Below are 17,357 nucleotides of genomic sequence, written 5' to 3'. Positions count from 1 at the left end.
TGCGTTTTGGTGGACGTCAATCAAAAAAAAGCCGTTGAAATTAATTTGAATCCTGAAAACATTTCAAGGCAACAGAACGAAGAAATTGACAGTTTTATCCGCTGACGGATGGTAAACTTTATAAAAGTTGATTTTCAAGATAGACTATCTAAAAAATGCGCATTGTTTAGACGAAGCCGTATTTTTTTTTTATGAAAGATCTGAAATTGCCACACCTGACAATTAAATCAGCGATGCGTGCAAGTGAGCAAATGATCACGTCTAGTGAAAATCCAAATTTTTAAAACCTTTTATTTGCGCTTGATCTCGCTGGAGAATCAATTTAAATAAAGTTTACCTCCTCTTAGCGAGGTAAAATTCTTAGTTTCTTGCAGGGTTACCTTGGAATCTTGTCAGAATTCAAAATAATTTCAACGGCTTTTCTTTGATTGACGTCCACCAAAACGCAACTTTATCTGATTCTTTTGAATGCCGTAGGTCGCGTATTATTGGTAACCGCTGTAAATAGAACATTTGTTGTCGTTGGACCTGTGTATCACACAGCTCAAGGCTCCGCTATTGTTTTTATTTTTTCAGTCAATCCTGTTAGCCATCCAGAGAGCTGCAAAAAAAATTATTTCAAAGCTACAATAGTCATGTAAAACAGAAGAGAATAACACAACTGTTGATTGGTAACTCGGGAGGTATCACCTGGTATGACTTTTTTAAGGCGCAACGACGACTCTGCTACTTTATTAGCTTTCCCGACAATAAGAACCAAGAAGACCCTGGCGGATAGATCGTTTAGTTGTGCTGCCCCTAGACTTTGGAATCTGCTTCCTACCACAATAAGATTTATTTCCAGTTTAGATACTTTGAAAATTAGACTTAAAACTTTTTTATTTGATAGGGCATTTAATTAGTTACTATAGTTATTATAATTAATTTGCATTTGATTTAATTGTAATTTTGAACTTCTATTTTATTTTTAATTGAATATTTATTGTAAGGCGCAGTTGAATATTTTTATAGAAACTGTGCGGTATAAATTTAAATTTATTATTGTTTATTATTATCACTATGTGCTTGTACGGGAAATGTAGTTCAGACGAATTGCAGCTTGCATCAATTCATTGAATTTAGGTAACAAATTCCCGAAGAAGAACAGTGAAAGGTTAGTGTTCGAGGTCCATTGTGAATCCTGCTAGAAGTAAACGCAAAATTCTTTCAGAAAAGATGGGTGTCTCGGAAACAAGTCAAAAGATCAGTTTACTGAAATAATTTTGATCATCATACAAAGAAAAACTCTCATTTGATCTGCTTCCTGTGAAAATAAAATTAAAGTATTGAAGTGTAAGCTAATTCATGTGTTCTACTATCACAATAGTTTACCCTAGCCCTAACCTAGCATGGTGGATCCTGAATATTTTGACGCTAGCGCAGGATATAATCAGCTGCGTCAGTAGTTGCACTCAATATTTTGAAAAGTTCAGACATGGAAAAAGGCGAAAAGTACGCTCACGGAAACCTGTAAAAGTGGAATTATAGTATAAGGAGATTTTTAGGCCCCATGATTAATTAAGCTTTTACAACATCGAGTCAACTTAGACGTTCCATCGCAAAAAAACGTCTATATTTAATAGTCTTTTGCTTGCATTCAAATTAGCCTCACTAACCTCGTTTTTGAGGTCAAAATTCAAAAGAATATTTTACCGTGAACGAGGCTAGTGAGGCTAATTAGAATGCAGACAAAAGAATTTTAAAAAGTCAGCCATTTTTGCATAAGGCCTACAGGTGTAAAAGCTGTCAAGTTCAAGTTCATGTTTCAAGTTTTATTAAAATATTTAAACACAATTGGTTTTAATACCACCACGTTGGGAGGTGGCTTACGAAATTAAAGAGGTATCATCCCAGTTTTTCTTGCGTAGGGCCCGCAGTTTGGGCTGGATGCGCTCTTGGACGCTTCAATCAAGATAAAGGCAGGTAAAATCCCCTTTTGAGGATCGAGCGAGTTAATGTTACGTTATTTATAAGGTTTAAATCATACGTAAGCCTTTGCTTATGGTTAATCTAGCCCGAGCTGTGAGATAATTGCCTTCGCTTGCCACGTAGAGGTGGGCATAGGAGCCGAGCCAATCTTTCGACTATACCAAAGTTTGTAGTTTTCCGAAATAGATCGAAAAATAGACTCAGAATCCACAACAAAATTTCTTAAATCACTGAATGTATTAGCAGGCTAAGTAAAGAAAATTATTCTGTGGTTATTTATCGTTTGTGAGGAGAGGATCAGTTCATGGCTCTGCGTGGCCATATAGTCCGTCTTTTCAAAAAAGACTGAAAAGTTGGGAAAGGCTTCGAAGACAGCACGCTAACGAAGTACCGCCATATCTCTAAATGTCATTTAAAAGCCTTCGAAAGCAGAATCGTTTGTTATCATATTATCATGGTTCCACAAAAACGTATTGCGGGAAAATAGGCCACAGGGTTTTCGGTAATCAGTCAGTCAGGGTTCGCATCACTTCACTCCATTGTTACTTCCTCGCTCAAAACCACCGAGAATTGGGCTTTCAATTTCCATAAAGGGAAAATCAGCTCCCACCCCTCTGGAACAATAACTCTGGCTAAAGTTTTTGTCCGAGGAAATTTTCTAGACACAAACACGAACAATGTACATAACAATGCCCATTCCGGTTTGTTAACTTTTCATCAAAACGCTAAGAAATGTCGTACACGAAGAAGGTAGAAAGAAAACCAGTTGTTAAAGGTGTAGAAGACTGGCAACGCATTTTCATAACACCCTTTTGTTTACGTTTAAGTTTTTAAATTACCTCCCTATGAATATGTATGCTAGATTCATATGGAAGAATATTTTCCGTCATGAAGGTCTATGTAAGAGCATCGTATGATCCTCCTATATTTTTGATAGTTTGGAAATATTTGGCAAAAGGCGAGAATTTTAGCTAATTTTCATATGTTAAACAGTGTGGTGTGCCATTGATAAAAGTTGTGTTTAAAATTGTTATTTCTTTTGGCGCTGATACTTCCTTATGAGGCTTCTCGTAAGGAAATATCAGCGCCCAAAGAAACACCAGCTTTAAACACAACTTTTATCGATGACACAACACACTATTTGACATATTTTGATTCTATTTGTTACAATACTGTTGGCAAATGGTTCACCCCCTTCCCCCTGGAAAAAAATTGCCGTTTGCCTATGGTGTTTATTAATAATTTAGTAGCGAACTTTCTCACTTGTATAATGTTGTTCTGATTGTCAGACTAATTACTGACTGTCCCCTTGAATTTGAACCAAGATTCACTCACTTCTTTGCAGTAATGCGCCGATAAACGTTACCGGTAATTGGAATCTTCAAACTTCATCACGACACTTGACTTTCCCAGTTCCATGCAGGGGAGGAAAGGAATTTCAGGCGAAAGGCCTTCTCCAGGGTAGGGTTTTTGAACGGGTTTTGTCTTCGGAGGATTACACCTGCTAGTTTATCCATGGGGGAGTTATAGGGAAAAGATCTCACTTTCGTGAACAAAGAGCTCATAGAACTAAGAGCTCGTAAAAAGTTCTGTAGTATTTTGAACGTATGTATACAAAACTTCGAGGGCTTGAAAGATCAGATTGAATTTTCTTGAGAAGAGGCATTTGACCGTCAAATGTGGCTCTAGTGTAATAGAGGGAACTATGATAATGTAAACGAGAAACTGATTCGCGTGTGGAGGCCTGCGCGCTGATCACCGATAAAAGCTATAAGTATTAATTTTACGAAATTTCAATTGCATGAAATTATTTTAACCTGCAACAGGTTGTCACGGACCCAGTCAGTTCTCCGCGTTCTCTATTTAACGTAAACTTAACATGAAGAGGGACTTGCCGCTCCTTCTCGCTGTTTTGCTGGCCGTTTTACCTCAATATTTTGCTAGCGCCATCCCGCCTCCTGATCATGGAAGGAAAAAGGTTCTAATCCTTGGAGCTGGATCCGCTGGTATCACGGCTGCTAAGACGCTTTACGATAAAGGCATCAAAGACTTCCTTGTGTTAGAGGCGCAGGACTATATAGGCGGGAGGATGAAACAAGTGCCATTTGCCGGAATGAAAGTGGAGGAAGGAGCCAACTGGATTCATTACGTGGAGGAAGAGGATAATCCGCTAAATCCTTTGCGAGAAAAGTACAGTCTGGAAGGACAGTTGTCTAATTATAGTGACTTTTGCATGAGGTAATTAAAGTTTACTTGTAACGAAATAATCGAATGTCTCGATCGTATCTTTATTTAATAACTGTCCAATTCCACTCTGTTTTATATAGTAATGCACACCACCTTGCGAGCAGGGTTAACAAATTAAAGGCTCTGGGGGTGTATAGTACATATCCAACGTCAATAATCTTTCATTTGCGTGTACTTGGATCCGTTTGCAAGAATATCCATTCCCTGTCTAAAACTAATTAAAAACAATCCCACGCTATCTCTTATTATTTATTGTTTTCTTTTCACTTTGATGAAAGTTATCAGATGTTGGTACGTAGTTTGCTACTGATATAAAAACCTTTAGATGGCTACGACTTCGAGTTTTTCCAATAGACAGAGAGCGCGCACGACTGAACCAGTGTCATTTTGGCGGGAAAACGAGATAGCCGTCGTCATTTTGCTGCGAGTGAGAATGACGACAAGTCCTCGAAACGCGGCTGATTCCGTCTTTTTGAAATCACGAGAGGGCGTCGCTATCATCATCCAAAACAACTACGTCAAGCTCGTTGCTCGCAAAGAGTTAAATGAAACTTCCAAGCCGGGATGTATCTTTTCTTAGTACTTCGCTAAAAACTTGGAGTAGATTTCCGTAGTCGTAGTCATACCTTTCTCTATTTTACGAGTTGTACTGACTGTTGACCAATCTCACAGAGCTAAAAGACTGACTCTCCATGGCCAGCTGTTTATATCAGTTAAGGATAACTTTTTTTGTCTCCAGAAATGACCATGGCGAGGACATTACGGACTTGAAAGTTTTCAAACAATGGGAAGAAGTTCGTGACAAGTTGTTTGCGATGGGTGAGGAAAGAGATGGTCGAGATGCCCCTCCAAGAGATATGCCTGCCTCGGTTGGTCTTAAACTGCTCGGCTGGCGTTCAGACACCCAAATGAAGAGGACCTTCTCGTGGTTTGACATCGATTTTGAATACGGAGACGATGAAGACCAGACCTCTTTGAATAACATGGGATTTCCTGGAGAAGATTTCTTCGTCACTGATCAGCGAGGCTACTGGACCCTCTTCAGTGACTTTTACAAGAAATTCCAGGACCAAATATTACTGAACAAAGTTGTGAAGAAGATCCAGTATTCTGACGATGGTGTTACCGTGGCGACGTCTGGTGGGGAAGTCTTCACCGCAGATTATGCGCTATCGACGTTCAGCTCTGGAGTTCTTGGCAGTGACATGATAGAGTTCGATCCTCCCTTGCCCGACTGGAAGAGAGAAGCCATTTACCGCTTCAGACCCGTTTATTTCACAAAGATTTTTCTGAAGTTTCCGCGCGATTTCTGGGATGACCATGAATGGATTATGCACGCCTCCGAGAAGAAGGGCAATTTTCCTACCTTCTTGGACCTCAATCGACCAGGGTTGTTTCCTGGTTCGAATGTTCTCTTCACGGTAGTGACAGGGGACGAAGCTTTGAGAATTGAAAAGCAAAGTGACGCAGAAACAATAACAGACGTGATGATGACCCTGAGGAAAGTGTATCAAGGACGCGAAATTCCTCAAGCTACAGGTAAGATAAAGGGTAACACTTACCACAAGGTTAAGGACCCGTTAATGCTTAGATAATGTTCTGTCTTAATTACTAAAATAGAGCTTCAGTATTATAGTTTCAAACCACGGAAGCCTTTATAGTTGTTTGTTCAGTAATTTTTCTTCCCTTAGTGGTTGTAAAACTCTGTTATATTGTTTTAGTGATTTCCTTTTTTAAATCATTTGAACAACAGAAATATTTGAGATTTTTTTAATTGTTACAATTCCGTCCAAAAAGATAGTTATGAGCACTCTAAAGTACTTTTCATGTGACTCTTAGTGCTTACTCATAGTTATACCGTGACGCCCACATACTCCTTAAAATAAGTTCCTTCCCAGCGGCACATGCGTACAAACGCTACATTTGTTAGCGGACACCTTTCCGTTTGGCAGTTCAAGAAGAGCGTTTCCTCAACAATTTTCATGTCATTTAGAAATTCAGTATTCTACGAGCATGCTTTGGATATGAGATGATAGATATGCGTATTGGCTATAATCATCTCATGTCCAACAAGCCCGAGTGGAATACCGTAAACACCCGCATATTATAAGAACAAGTGGATTAAGAACATCAGGCTGAAAGTTGGCCAATAAAGCACCATATATATAAGAACCAATTCAGCCTGATAAAGAAAACATGTTCTTATATAAAAAGAAAGAGGATGCCGGAATAAGAAAGCAATACAGTAACTCATATCAAAGTACTATGGTGTGCTGGACCATTTGTATTTTTTTGGTATTTTTTATTTACTCCACCTGTTCGTATTACATAAGGTTACAGTGCGTGAGAAAGGAGTGGAGAAGGGCATAATATAGTTAACTAATTGTATGCCCTTTAAAATTACGATACAGAATTTGTTAAGATAAAAAAAAAAGTAAAAAAAAGAAAAAGGAAAACTAATGCTGGACCATACAAACTCTAAGAGCCATACAGTACCTGACCGGAAGGATGGGACTGTGGGACTATAACAGTTGACACCGTTTTGACACTTTTTTTGGCTCAAGAGGATCATGCTGAATACTATTTCCTGGTACTGTAATCAATACATTAGAGCGCACATGCAGGAGGGTACGTGAGGAAAACAGATAAGCTGATAATGTCTCTCTTGTCAGTTTGTCTTTTACATTACAGTGTATTATGGACCATTCAGTAATTGCAGGGGTAGGGGAGGGGATGCTGGTCTAGAGAACTAAGAAATGTTATGAAATGTTATTAAAACTACTTAACAACTTAATGCGGAGTTTTTAATTGTTTACAGATGTTTACTTATATTAGTAATAGTACTATATTTATTTAATTTTTATTTGAAATTTATTTTTAGTGCAAGTAATAAAACATTGCATGTTAATTAAACCTCTAGTAATGTATCATGTATAGTATTTCTGAAACAAATTTTAAGAACATTTTAAGAGTATTTTCAGGCTGATTTCTCAATAAGCACCCGGTAAATAAGAACTTGATCAGTTTGAAACCCGAAATCATGGGTTCTTAGATGCGCGTGTTTACTGTATTTATTTTATTGCAAACAATCAATACATATTGCTAGATCTTGGTGATTTCATTCTGCAAAAAGACATCAGAAAACAATTTGATGGCCGTTGTTTCTCAGGCATGGTTTAATGGCTAATATCCAATGGCCGCTAAGCCAATCAAGGGAAACTCCGTAATTGTATTATCCAATTATACCGTTTTTATTAATTTCAGATATCCATGTCAGCAAGTGGTCACAGAATCCGTATGTACAGGCAGCGTGGACTGATCCAGTTGTGGGCACAAGTTGGGGTCATTACGACGACATGGCGGGCCGACTGAAGAATCTTTTCTTCGCTGGCGAGAGCACCAGTTCTGAATGGATGGGATTCGTTCAAGGAGGATACTTTACTGGGCGAGCTAAAGCCAGGCAGATTGCCAACTGCATCAAGGGAAAGAAGTGTAAGGCATACAGGCCTGCCAAAAGGTTCATTTGAATTAGGAGAGTTACAATAGCTGGAGCCGGACACCCAGATAAAAGAGACCAAGGTTTGAACGGAAACGTTAAAGCAATTTCTTGTAGTGCAGTGAAAACTATTTCATGTCTCAATAAATGCAATTACAAAGTGCCGTGAAAATATGCTCTCTCGTTCTTCTCTTCTGTGAATTGCGAGAAATTAAAAAGGCTGTCAAAAATAATTAACTGGCCGATAATAAATAAAGTGGCATAGAGTCCTTATGGTCCCTATTTTTTTTCTGTTCATCGATCTCAACCACATGTTTAGTTGTGTTAGGGCCAAATTACGCATGAAAACGGATAATCTCTCGAGTGGAATTGCTAACTATATACCATTTTCCTTCTGTCTGAAAAGCTATTCACCCAAATGCCATTGTTTTCACCCGGTGTGAAGGGGAGGGGAGGGGATCCATCTAAAAGTGATGGAGGTTCTCATCGTACCTTACAATTGGCTTAGATTTTTTGAATAGTGTAGACGATGTTTGTGTTAGAATAGTCGCGGTACCAGTTTTAAGGTATGTATGAAGATATAAGAAACCATGAAAGGGCGGCCAACTGTTTATTATGGACGCGCGAGAGATAAGAACTAGAGTGAAAAGGAGTTTGGATAAGAAACAAAGAGACATGCGCAGAAGGAAGCGGGGTGAAGCGTCCGCGGTGACTCGGTCTCGGCGGGAAAATAGGGACATTGTTAAGCACGGCGCGCAATCATGGCAAGATGACTGGTGAGCTGTTTACCATTACGGTTAAATGGTCTTCTGGTCTTTAATGGGGAATTCTTTCTTTCTTTCTTTCTTTCTTTCTTTCTTTCTTTCTTTCTTTCTTTCTTTCTTTCTTTCTTTCTTTCTTTCTTTCTTTCTTTCTTCCTTTCTTTCTTTCTTTCTTTCTTTCTTTTTTTCTTTCTTTCTTTCTTTCTTTCTTTCTTTCTTTCTTTCTTTCTTTCTTTCTTTCTTTCTTCCTTTCTTTCTTTCTTTCTTTCTTTCTTTTTTTCTTTCTTTCTTTCTTTCTTTCTTTCTTTCTTTCTTTCTTTCTTTCTTTCTTTCTTTCTTTCTTTCTTTCTTTCTTTCTTTCTTTCTTTCTTTCTTTCTTTCTTAAAAATAAAATTTTCCACTGGCTCTTCAGTGTTGCATGTAAAATATTAAGTTTGAAAGTTACAAGCACAATCGAATGTGGTGATTACAAAACAACGACTTTCTAAGAATTAAGAATGGCAGTACTACAAATCCAAGCCTATTTTCATAAATTACAGAGAACACGTTTACAAGGTTCAGCACCTTAATTAAAAATACACGTCTTAATGCAAACATATCCTTCTCTTTGCCAGTATAACCTGATTCTCCTTTTCCCTTTTCATCTTTTCTATGTAATATTAATGATAATAAAAATTACATATAATTTACTTTAATTTTGATGCATAGCCTTATCTAAATCTGCGTTATTATGTTAAGTTGTTTTTTTTTTCTGTTTTCCAGCGTGTTTGTAACTTGCTGTATTCTTTTTTTCCATTATGTTTTCGTGCTCGTCTTGTCCCTCCTCGACTAGCTTTGTGGCTATTTGCGGGACAAGCCCCTTATGTAATCCGAATTTATAAAATAAATTGTTGTTGTTGTTGTAATAAGTCATTTTGGGGAAAACAAAGTTTCAAAAATGCTTGATTAAATTATTAGTTTTCTGAGAAACAGTCCGAAACAAAGCACCTTTTCGTACCAAATTTATAATAGCAGAAAACGACGTTTGATCAGCGTTACGTGTAAATTAATACTACTTGTACTAAAGACATAAATAGAAGGTAGAACCATCGAACTTTTAAATATTTTAATCCGATTTCTTAGAATATTCACCATAAATAAAATACTGATTGTATCGTTTCCTAACACCAACTATAAATAAACCCAAGAACACTAAGTAGTAATAACACAACTGTGAGTCTTAACATTGCTCGTACTTTTATTGTTTGACTTAACTCCGTTGGGGCAGGCTCACCTGTCAATCTACTGAGAAACAGAACTAAATGGAAGGTGTTTGTCTGTTCTTAAAACGAGATATGTTTGTATTAAACACTTAGTGACGCTTTTGATCAGTTAATAGGTAGAGAGAAGCAAGGTCATGGGTAAAAACCTCTCGCGGTTACTTGTTTAAGTGACAAAAAACAGGTAATGCGCACCAAAAATGGCGGCATTTATAGAATAGCGGCATTCAGCCTCTCCTTTCCATCAATGGTCTATTTTTCTTTAGTTCACAAGTGCAAAGAATAAATTGAAAACTAAGCGAATTGCTTAGTAAAATGTGTGAAATTCATGGAACCTGTCCTTTCGTGAATTATTTATGTATTTAGTTCACAAGTGTGAAGAATAAATATTGAAACAAAATGTGTGGAATGGAAATTCAAAAGAACCGAGCAAAAATACAGATAACAAGCAGTTCTTTAAATAGGGTGTCTGTTGTCGTTGGACCTGTGTATCACACAGTTTAAGGCTCCGCTATTGTTTTTTTTTTTTTTCAGTCAATCTTGCTAGCCATCCAGAGAGCTGCAAAAAATGATTATTTCAAAGCTACTATAGTGATGTAAAACTGAAGAGAATAACATAACGGTTGATTGGTAACTCGGGAGATATCACCTGGTATGATCACTGTGCGATTCAGTGAACGGGAAATGTAGTTCAGACAAATTGCAGCTTGCATCGATTCATTGAATTAAGGTAACAAATTCCCAAAGAAGAACAGTGAAAAGTTACTTTTCTAGGTCCATGATGAATCGTGTTAGGAGTAAACGCAAAATTCTTCCAGAAAAGATTGGTCTCTCGGAAACAAGTCAAAAGAACAAAGAAAAACTCATTTGATCTGCTTCCTGTAAACATGGTAAGCTAATTCATGTTTTGTACTATCACTAGTTTACCCTAGCCTTAACCTAGCATGGTGGATCCTGAATATTTTAGCGCAGGATATGATCAGGTGAAACAGTAGTTGCATGCCATATTTTGAAAAGTTCAGGCATGGAAAAAAGCAAAAAGTACGCTCACGGAAACCTGTAAAAGTGGAATTTTGGTATCAGGAGATAATTAGGCCCCATGATTAATTAAGCTTTTACAACATGGAGTCAACTCGCAAAAAGATGTCTATACATATTTACATTTCACGCGCATACAGGTGTAAAAACTGTCATTAGGTGTCAATGGATTGTAATAACCACTACCTTGGGAGCCTGGTTCAAGCTTACGAAACTGTGGAGGTGTCATCCCAGTTTTTCTTGCGTAGGGCCCCGCAGTTTGGTCTGAATGCACCCTTGGACGCTTCAATCAAGATAAAGGCAGGTAAAATCCCCTTTTGAGGATCGAGCGAGTCAATTTTTTACGTTATTTATTCGGTTTGAAATCATATCTTAGCTCTTGCTTATGGTTAAAGGCAGAAAATCTGTAGCCTAGCTGTGAGATAATTGCCTTCGCTTGCCACGTAGAAGTGGGCAAAGGAGCCGAGCCAGTCTTTCGACTATACCAAAGTTTGCAGCTTTTACAAACAAAATCACTGTATTAGCTGGGTAAATGAAAGAAAGTTATACTGTGGTTGTTTATCAGTTGTTGAGATAGGGAGAGTCATAAGGACAAGATCTGGTTTTTGTAAACAAAGAGCTCATAGAACTGAAGGCTTCTTAAGGCTCTGTAGTATTTTTGGAAGGTATGATTAAAATCTCGAGGGCTTGCACGACCAAATCAAAGTTTTTTGAGAAGAGGCATTTGACCGTCAAATGTGGCTCTAGTGTAATAGAGGGAACTGTGGTAATGTACGCGAGAAAATGATTCGCGTTCTAAGCCCCGCGCGCTGATCACCGATAAACACTGAGTATCAGTTTTATGAAATTTCAGTTGTATGAAATTATATCCCAGTATAAGCTGATCAACTTTTTTTTAGCCTGCAACAGGTTGTCAAGGAGCCAATCCGTTCTCCGCGTTCTCTATTTAAGGTAAACTTAACATGAAGAGGGACTTACCGCTCCTTCTCGCTGTTTTGCTGGCCATTTTACCTCAACATTTTGCTAGCGCCATCCCGCCTCCTGACCATGGAAGGAAAAAGGTTCTAATCCTTGGAGCTGGATCCGCTGGTATCACGGCTGCTAAGACGCTTTACGATAAAGGCATCAAAGACTTCCTTGTGTTAGAAGCGCAGGACTATATAGGCGGAAGGATGAAACAAGTGCCATTTGCGGGAATGAAAGTGGAGGAAGGAGCCAACTGGATTCACTACGTGGAGGAAGAGGATAATCCGCTAAATCGTTTGCGAGAAAAGTACAAGATGAAAGGACAGTTGACCAATTATAGTGACTTTTGCATGAGGTGAAGTTTATTTGTAACCAGTAATTTAGAAGAACGGAATAATCGAATGTCTCGATCGTGTGTTTTGTTAATAACTGTCCAATTCTACTCGGTTTTCTAAAGTAATGCACATCACCTTGTGAGCAGGGTTAAGAAATTAAAGGTTCTGGGGTGTATAGTACATACTCAACGTCGCTAAAACATGATCTTCCATTCGCGTGTGCTCGGATCTGTCGGATCCGTTTACAAACGATCACCCTTTTTTCAAGAAAGAATTTGTTGGAAAACTGTGATTATTTCATAAGGGGAACATTAGGGTGCGTTCGATTGACCCTATTCCGGAATAGGAATAAATACGATGATGACAAGAAATCCCTCATAAGAGGTTTTTGGAATTGCTGATTTAGTACAAAATGGCTCTTAAATGATAGAGCATTTGCGAACGTTTGAAGAAATGTCTTCACGAATTTATTTAAGAGAGAAATGTAACATCTATTCAGCTTATTTCTATTCCGGAATACGACGCACCCTTATGCAAAAAAAAAGAAAAACATATTTGCATATTTTTAAGCCAATGCATTTTAATCAATAACGCCCGTGAATATTTGCTGTGTGATCTGTTAGGCAACTGACCCAGGTTTGGAAGTATGTCTATACCCTGTCTGAAACTAATTACCAAGTAAAATGCTAAGTTTTCTGTTATTGTTTATTGTTTTTTTTTTTTCCTTTCATAAAAGTTACCAGATTTTGGTGCTCTACGACTTCGAGTTTTTCCAATAGACAAAGAGCACGGCAAGTGAACCATACCGGTTTCATTTTGCGGGAAAACGAGATAGCCGTTGTAATTTTGCTACGAGTTTTTGTGAGAATGGCGCCGGCAAGACCTCGAAGCTCAGCTGATCTCGTCTTTTTTGCAATCGCGTCTAGTTCGCTGCTCACAAAGAGTTAAATGAAGCTTCTCAGAATATATATTTTCTTAGTACTTAGTTAAAAACTTGAAATCTAATCTAATAGTTGTGCTTGTCTTTATTTTACGAGTTGTTGTTGTGAACTTTGACCAATTCCGTAGAGCTAACAGAACTCTCCATGGCCAGCATTTTATATCAGTTAAGGGTAAATTCCTTTTTTTTTTCTTTGTCTTCAGGAATGACCGTGGCGAGGACATAACGGACTTGGAAGTTTTCAAACAATGGGAAGAAGTTCGTGACAAGTTGTTTGCGATGGGTGAGGAAAGAGATGGTCGAGATAGTCCTCCAAGAGATATGCCTGCCTCAGTTGGTCTTAAACTGCTCGGCTGGCGTTCAGACACTCTAATGAAGAGAACCTTCTCGTGGTTTGACATCGATTTTGAATACGGAGACGATGAAGACCAGACCTCTTTGAATAACATGGGATTTCCTGGAGAAGATTTCTTCGTCACTGATCAGCGAGGCTACTGGACCCTTTTCAGTGACTTTTACAAGAAATTCCAGGACCAAATATTACTGAACAAAGTTGTGAAGAAGATCCAGTATTCTGACGATGGTGTTACCGTGGCGACGTCTGGTGGGGAAGTCTTCACCGCAGATTATGCGCTATCGACGTTCAGCTCTGGAGTTCTTGGCAGTGGCTTGATAGAGTTCGATCCTCCCTTGCCCGACTGGAAAAGAGAAGCCATTTTCCGCTTTAGACCTGTTTATTACACGAAGATATTTCTGAAGTTTCCGCGCGATTTCTGGGATGACCGTGAGTGGATTATGCACGCCTCCGAGAAGAAGGGCAATTTTCCTACCTTCTTGGACCTCAATCGACCAGGGTTGTTTCCTGGTTCCAATGTTCTCTTCACGGTAGTGACAGGGGACGAAGCTTTGAGAATTGAAAAGCAAAGTGACGCAGAAACAATGGTAGACGTGATGAAGACCCTGAGGAAAGTGTATCAAGGACGCGAAATTCCTCAAGCTACAGGTAAGATAAAGGGTAACACTTACCACAAGGTTAAGGACCCGTTAAAGCTTAGATAATGTTCTGTCTTAATTACTAAAATAGAGCTTCAGTATTATAGTTTCAAACCAGGGAAGCCTTTATAGTTCTTTGTTCAGTAATTTTTCTTCCCTTAGTGGTTGTAAAACTCTGTTATACTGTTTTAGTGATTTCCTTTTTTAAATCATTTGAGCAACAGAAATATTTGGGATTTTTTTAATTGTTACAATTCCTTCCAGAAAGATAGTTATGAGCACTCTAAAGTACTTTTCACGTGACTCTCAGTGCTTACTCATAGTTATACCGTGACGCCCACTTACTCCTTAAAATAAGTTCCTTCCCAGCGGCACACGCGTACAAACTCTACATTTGTTAGCGGACACCTTTCCGTTTGGCAGTTCAAGAAGAGCGTTTCCTCAACAATTTTCATGTTATTTAGCAATTCAGTATTCTACGAGCATGGGTTGGATATGAGATGATAGATATGCGTATTGGCTATAATCATCTCATGTCCAACAAGCCCGAGTGGAATACCGTAAACACCCGCATATTATAAGAACAAGTGGATTAAGAACATCAGGCTGAAAGTTGGCCAATAAAGCACCATATATATAAGAACCAATTCAGCCTGATAAAGAAAACATGTTCTTATATAAAAAGAAAGAGGATGCCGGAATAAGAAAGCAATACAGTAACTCATATCAAAGTACTATGGTGTGCTGGACCATTTGTATTTTTTTGGTATTTTTTATTTACTCCACCTGTTCGCATTACATAAGGTTACAGTGCGTAAGAAAGGAGTGGAGAAGGGCATAATATAGTTAACTAATTGTATGCCCTTTAAAATTACGATACAGTATTTGTTAAGATAAAAAAAAAAAAGAAAAAAAAAGAAAAAGGAAAACTAATGCTGGACCATACAAACTCTAAGAGCCATACAGTACCTGACAGGAAGGATGGGACTGTGGGACTATAACAGTTGACACCGTTTTGACACTTTTTTTGGCTCAAGAGGATCATGCTGAATGTTATTTCCTGGTACTGTAATCAATACATCAGAGCACACATGCAGGAGGGTACGTGAGGAAAACAGATAAGCTGATACTGTATTTCTTGTCAGTTTGTCTTTTACATTACAGTGTATTATGGACCATTCAGTAATTGCAGGGGTAGGGGAGGGGATGCTGGTCTAGAGAACTAAGAAATGTTATGAAATCTTATTAAAACTACTTAACAACTTAATGCGGAGTTTTTAATTGTTTACAGATGTTTACTTATATTAGTAATAGTACTGTATTTATTTAATTTTTATTTGAAATTTATTTTTAGTGCAAGTAATAAAACATTGCATGTTAATTAAACCTCTAGTAATGTATCATGTATAGTATTTCTGAAACAAATTTTAAGAACATTTTAAGAACATTTTCAGGCTGATTTCTCAATAAGCACCCGGTAAATAAGAACTTGATCAGTTTGAAACCCGAAATCATGGGTTCTTAGATGCGCGTGTTTACTGTATTTATTTTATTGCAAACAATCAATACATATTGCTAGATCTTGGTGATTTCATTCTGCAAAAAAACATCGGAAAACAATTTGATGGCCGTTGTTTCTCAGGCACGGTTTAATGGCTAATATCCAATGGCCGCTAAGCCAATCAAGGGAAACTCCGTAATTGTATTATCCAATTATACCGTTTTTATTAATTTCAGATATCCATGTCAGCAAGTGGTCGCAGAATCCGTATGTACAGGCAGCGTGGACTGATCCAGTTGTGGGCACAAGTTGGGGGCATTACGAAGACATGGCCGGCCGACTGAAGAATCTTTTCTTCGCTGGCGAGAGCACCAGTTCTGAATGGATGGGATTCGTTCAAGGAGGATACTTTACTGGGCGAGCTAAAGCCTGGCAGATTTCCAACTGCATCAAAGGAAAGAAGTGTAAGGCATACAGGCCTGCCAAAAGGTTCATTTGAATTAGGAGAGTTACAATAGCTGGAGCCGGACACCCAGATAAAGGAGACCAAGGTTTGAACGGAAACGTTAAAGCAATTTCTTGTAGTGCAGTGAAAACTATTTCATGTCTCAATAAATACAATTACTAAGTGCCGTGAAAATATGCTCCCTTGTTCTTCTCTTCTGTGAATTGCGAGAAATTAAAAGGCTGTCAAAAATAATTAACTGGCCGATAATAAATAAAGTGGCATAGAATCCTTATGGTCCCTATTTTTATCTGTTCATCGATTCCAACCACATGTTTAGTTGTGCTAGGGCCAAATTACGCATGAAAACGGATAATCTCTCCAGTGGAATTGCTAACTGTATACCATTTTCCTTCTGTCTGAAAAGCTATTCACCCAAATGCCATTGTTTTCACCCGGTGTGAAGGGGAGGGGAGGGGAGGGGATCCATCTAAAAGTGATGGAGGTTCTCATCGTACCTTACAATTGGCTTAGATTTTTTGAATAAAGTGTAGACGATGTTTCTGTTAGAATAGTCGCGGTACCAGTTTAAGGGTATGTATGAAGATATAAGAAACCATGAAAGGGCGGCCAACTGTTTACTATGGACGCGCGAGAGATAAGAACTAGAGTGAAAAAGAGTTTGGATAAGAAACAAAGAGACATGCGCAGAAGGAAGCGGGGTGAAGCGTCCGCGGTGACTCGGTCTCGGCGGGAAAATAGGGACATTGTTAAGCACGGCGCGCAATCATAGCAAGATGACTGGTAAGCTGTTTACCATTACCGTTAAATGGTCTTCTGGTCTTTAATGGGGAATTCTTTCTTTCTTTCTTTCTTTCTTAAAAATAAAATTTTCCACTGGCTCTTCAGTGTTGTATGTAAAATATTAAGTTTGAAAGTTACAAGCACAATCGAATGTGGTGATTACAAAACAAAAACTTTCTGAGAATTAAGAATGGCAGTACTTCAAATCCACGCCTATTTTCATAAATTACAGAGAACACGTTTACAAGGTTCAGCACCTTAATTAAAAATACACGTCGTAATGCAAACATATCCTTCTCTTTGCCAGTATAACCTGATTCTCCTTTTCCCTTTTCATCTCTTTTCTATGTAATATTAATGATAATAAAAATTACATATAGTTTACTTTAATTTTGATGCATAGCCTTATCTAAATCTGCGTTATTATGTTAAGTTTTTTTTTTTCTGTTTTCCAGCGTGTTTGTAACTTGCTGTATTTTTTTTTCCATTATGTTTTGGTGCTCGTCTTGTCCCTCCTCGACTAGCTTTGTGGCTTTTTGCGGGACAAGCCCCTTATGTAATTCGAATTTATAAAATAAATTGTTGTTGTTGTTGTAACAAGTCA

The 17,357-nt window shown here is 38.1% G+C and overlaps 2 protein-coding genes across 5 annotated transcripts; both read left to right on the top strand.

The window, feature by feature from the left end:
- Window positions 1-1,836: 1,836 nt before the first annotated feature.
- On the top strand, window positions 1,837-8,575 carry LOC146468306 (uncharacterized). Of its 3 annotated transcripts, none has more exons than XM_085125107.1 (4): window positions 1,837-1,962; window positions 3,795-4,206; window positions 4,955-5,754; window positions 7,480-8,575. In XM_085125107.1, exons 2-4 carry the CDS (start codon window positions 3,848-3,850, stop codon window positions 7,740-7,742), a joined length of 1,422 nt encoding a protein of 473 aa, XP_084981233.1. In that variant the 5' UTR covers window positions 1,837-1,962; window positions 3,795-3,847; the 3' UTR covers window positions 7,743-8,575. The 3 variants fall into 3 exon arrangements, with proteins under 3 accessions (XP_084981233.1, XP_084981230.1, XP_084981232.1); XM_085125104.1 differs by having other exon boundaries at window positions 1,838-1,958; XM_085125106.1 differs by lacking the exon at window positions 1,837-1,962 and adding an exon at window positions 2,045-3,429.
- LOC146468305 (uncharacterized) lies at window positions 1,875-16,144 on the top strand. Of its 2 annotated transcripts, XM_085125108.1 has the most exons (4): window positions 1,875-1,962; window positions 11,679-12,090; window positions 13,214-14,013; window positions 15,741-16,144. In XM_085125108.1, exons 2-4 carry the CDS (start codon window positions 11,732-11,734, stop codon window positions 16,001-16,003), a joined length of 1,422 nt encoding a protein of 473 aa, XP_084981234.1. In that variant the 5' UTR covers window positions 1,875-1,962; window positions 11,679-11,731; the 3' UTR covers window positions 16,004-16,144. The 2 variants fall into 2 exon arrangements, with proteins under 2 accessions (XP_084981234.1, XP_084981235.1); XM_085125109.1 differs by lacking the exon at window positions 1,875-1,962 and having other exon boundaries at window positions 10,282-12,090.
- The last annotated feature ends 1,213 nt before the right edge of the window (window positions 16,145-17,357 follow it).

This window comes from Pavona decussata, unplaced genomic scaffold (genome assembly GCF_977016875.1).
Source record: "Pavona decussata unplaced genomic scaffold, jaPavDecu1.1 SCAFFOLD_133, whole genome shotgun sequence".
NCBI lineage: Eukaryota > Metazoa > Cnidaria > Anthozoa > Scleractinia > Agariciidae > Pavona > Pavona decussata.
The sequence above is the reverse complement of the archived record's forward strand: the minus strand, read 5'-3'. Positions and strand labels throughout refer to the sequence as shown.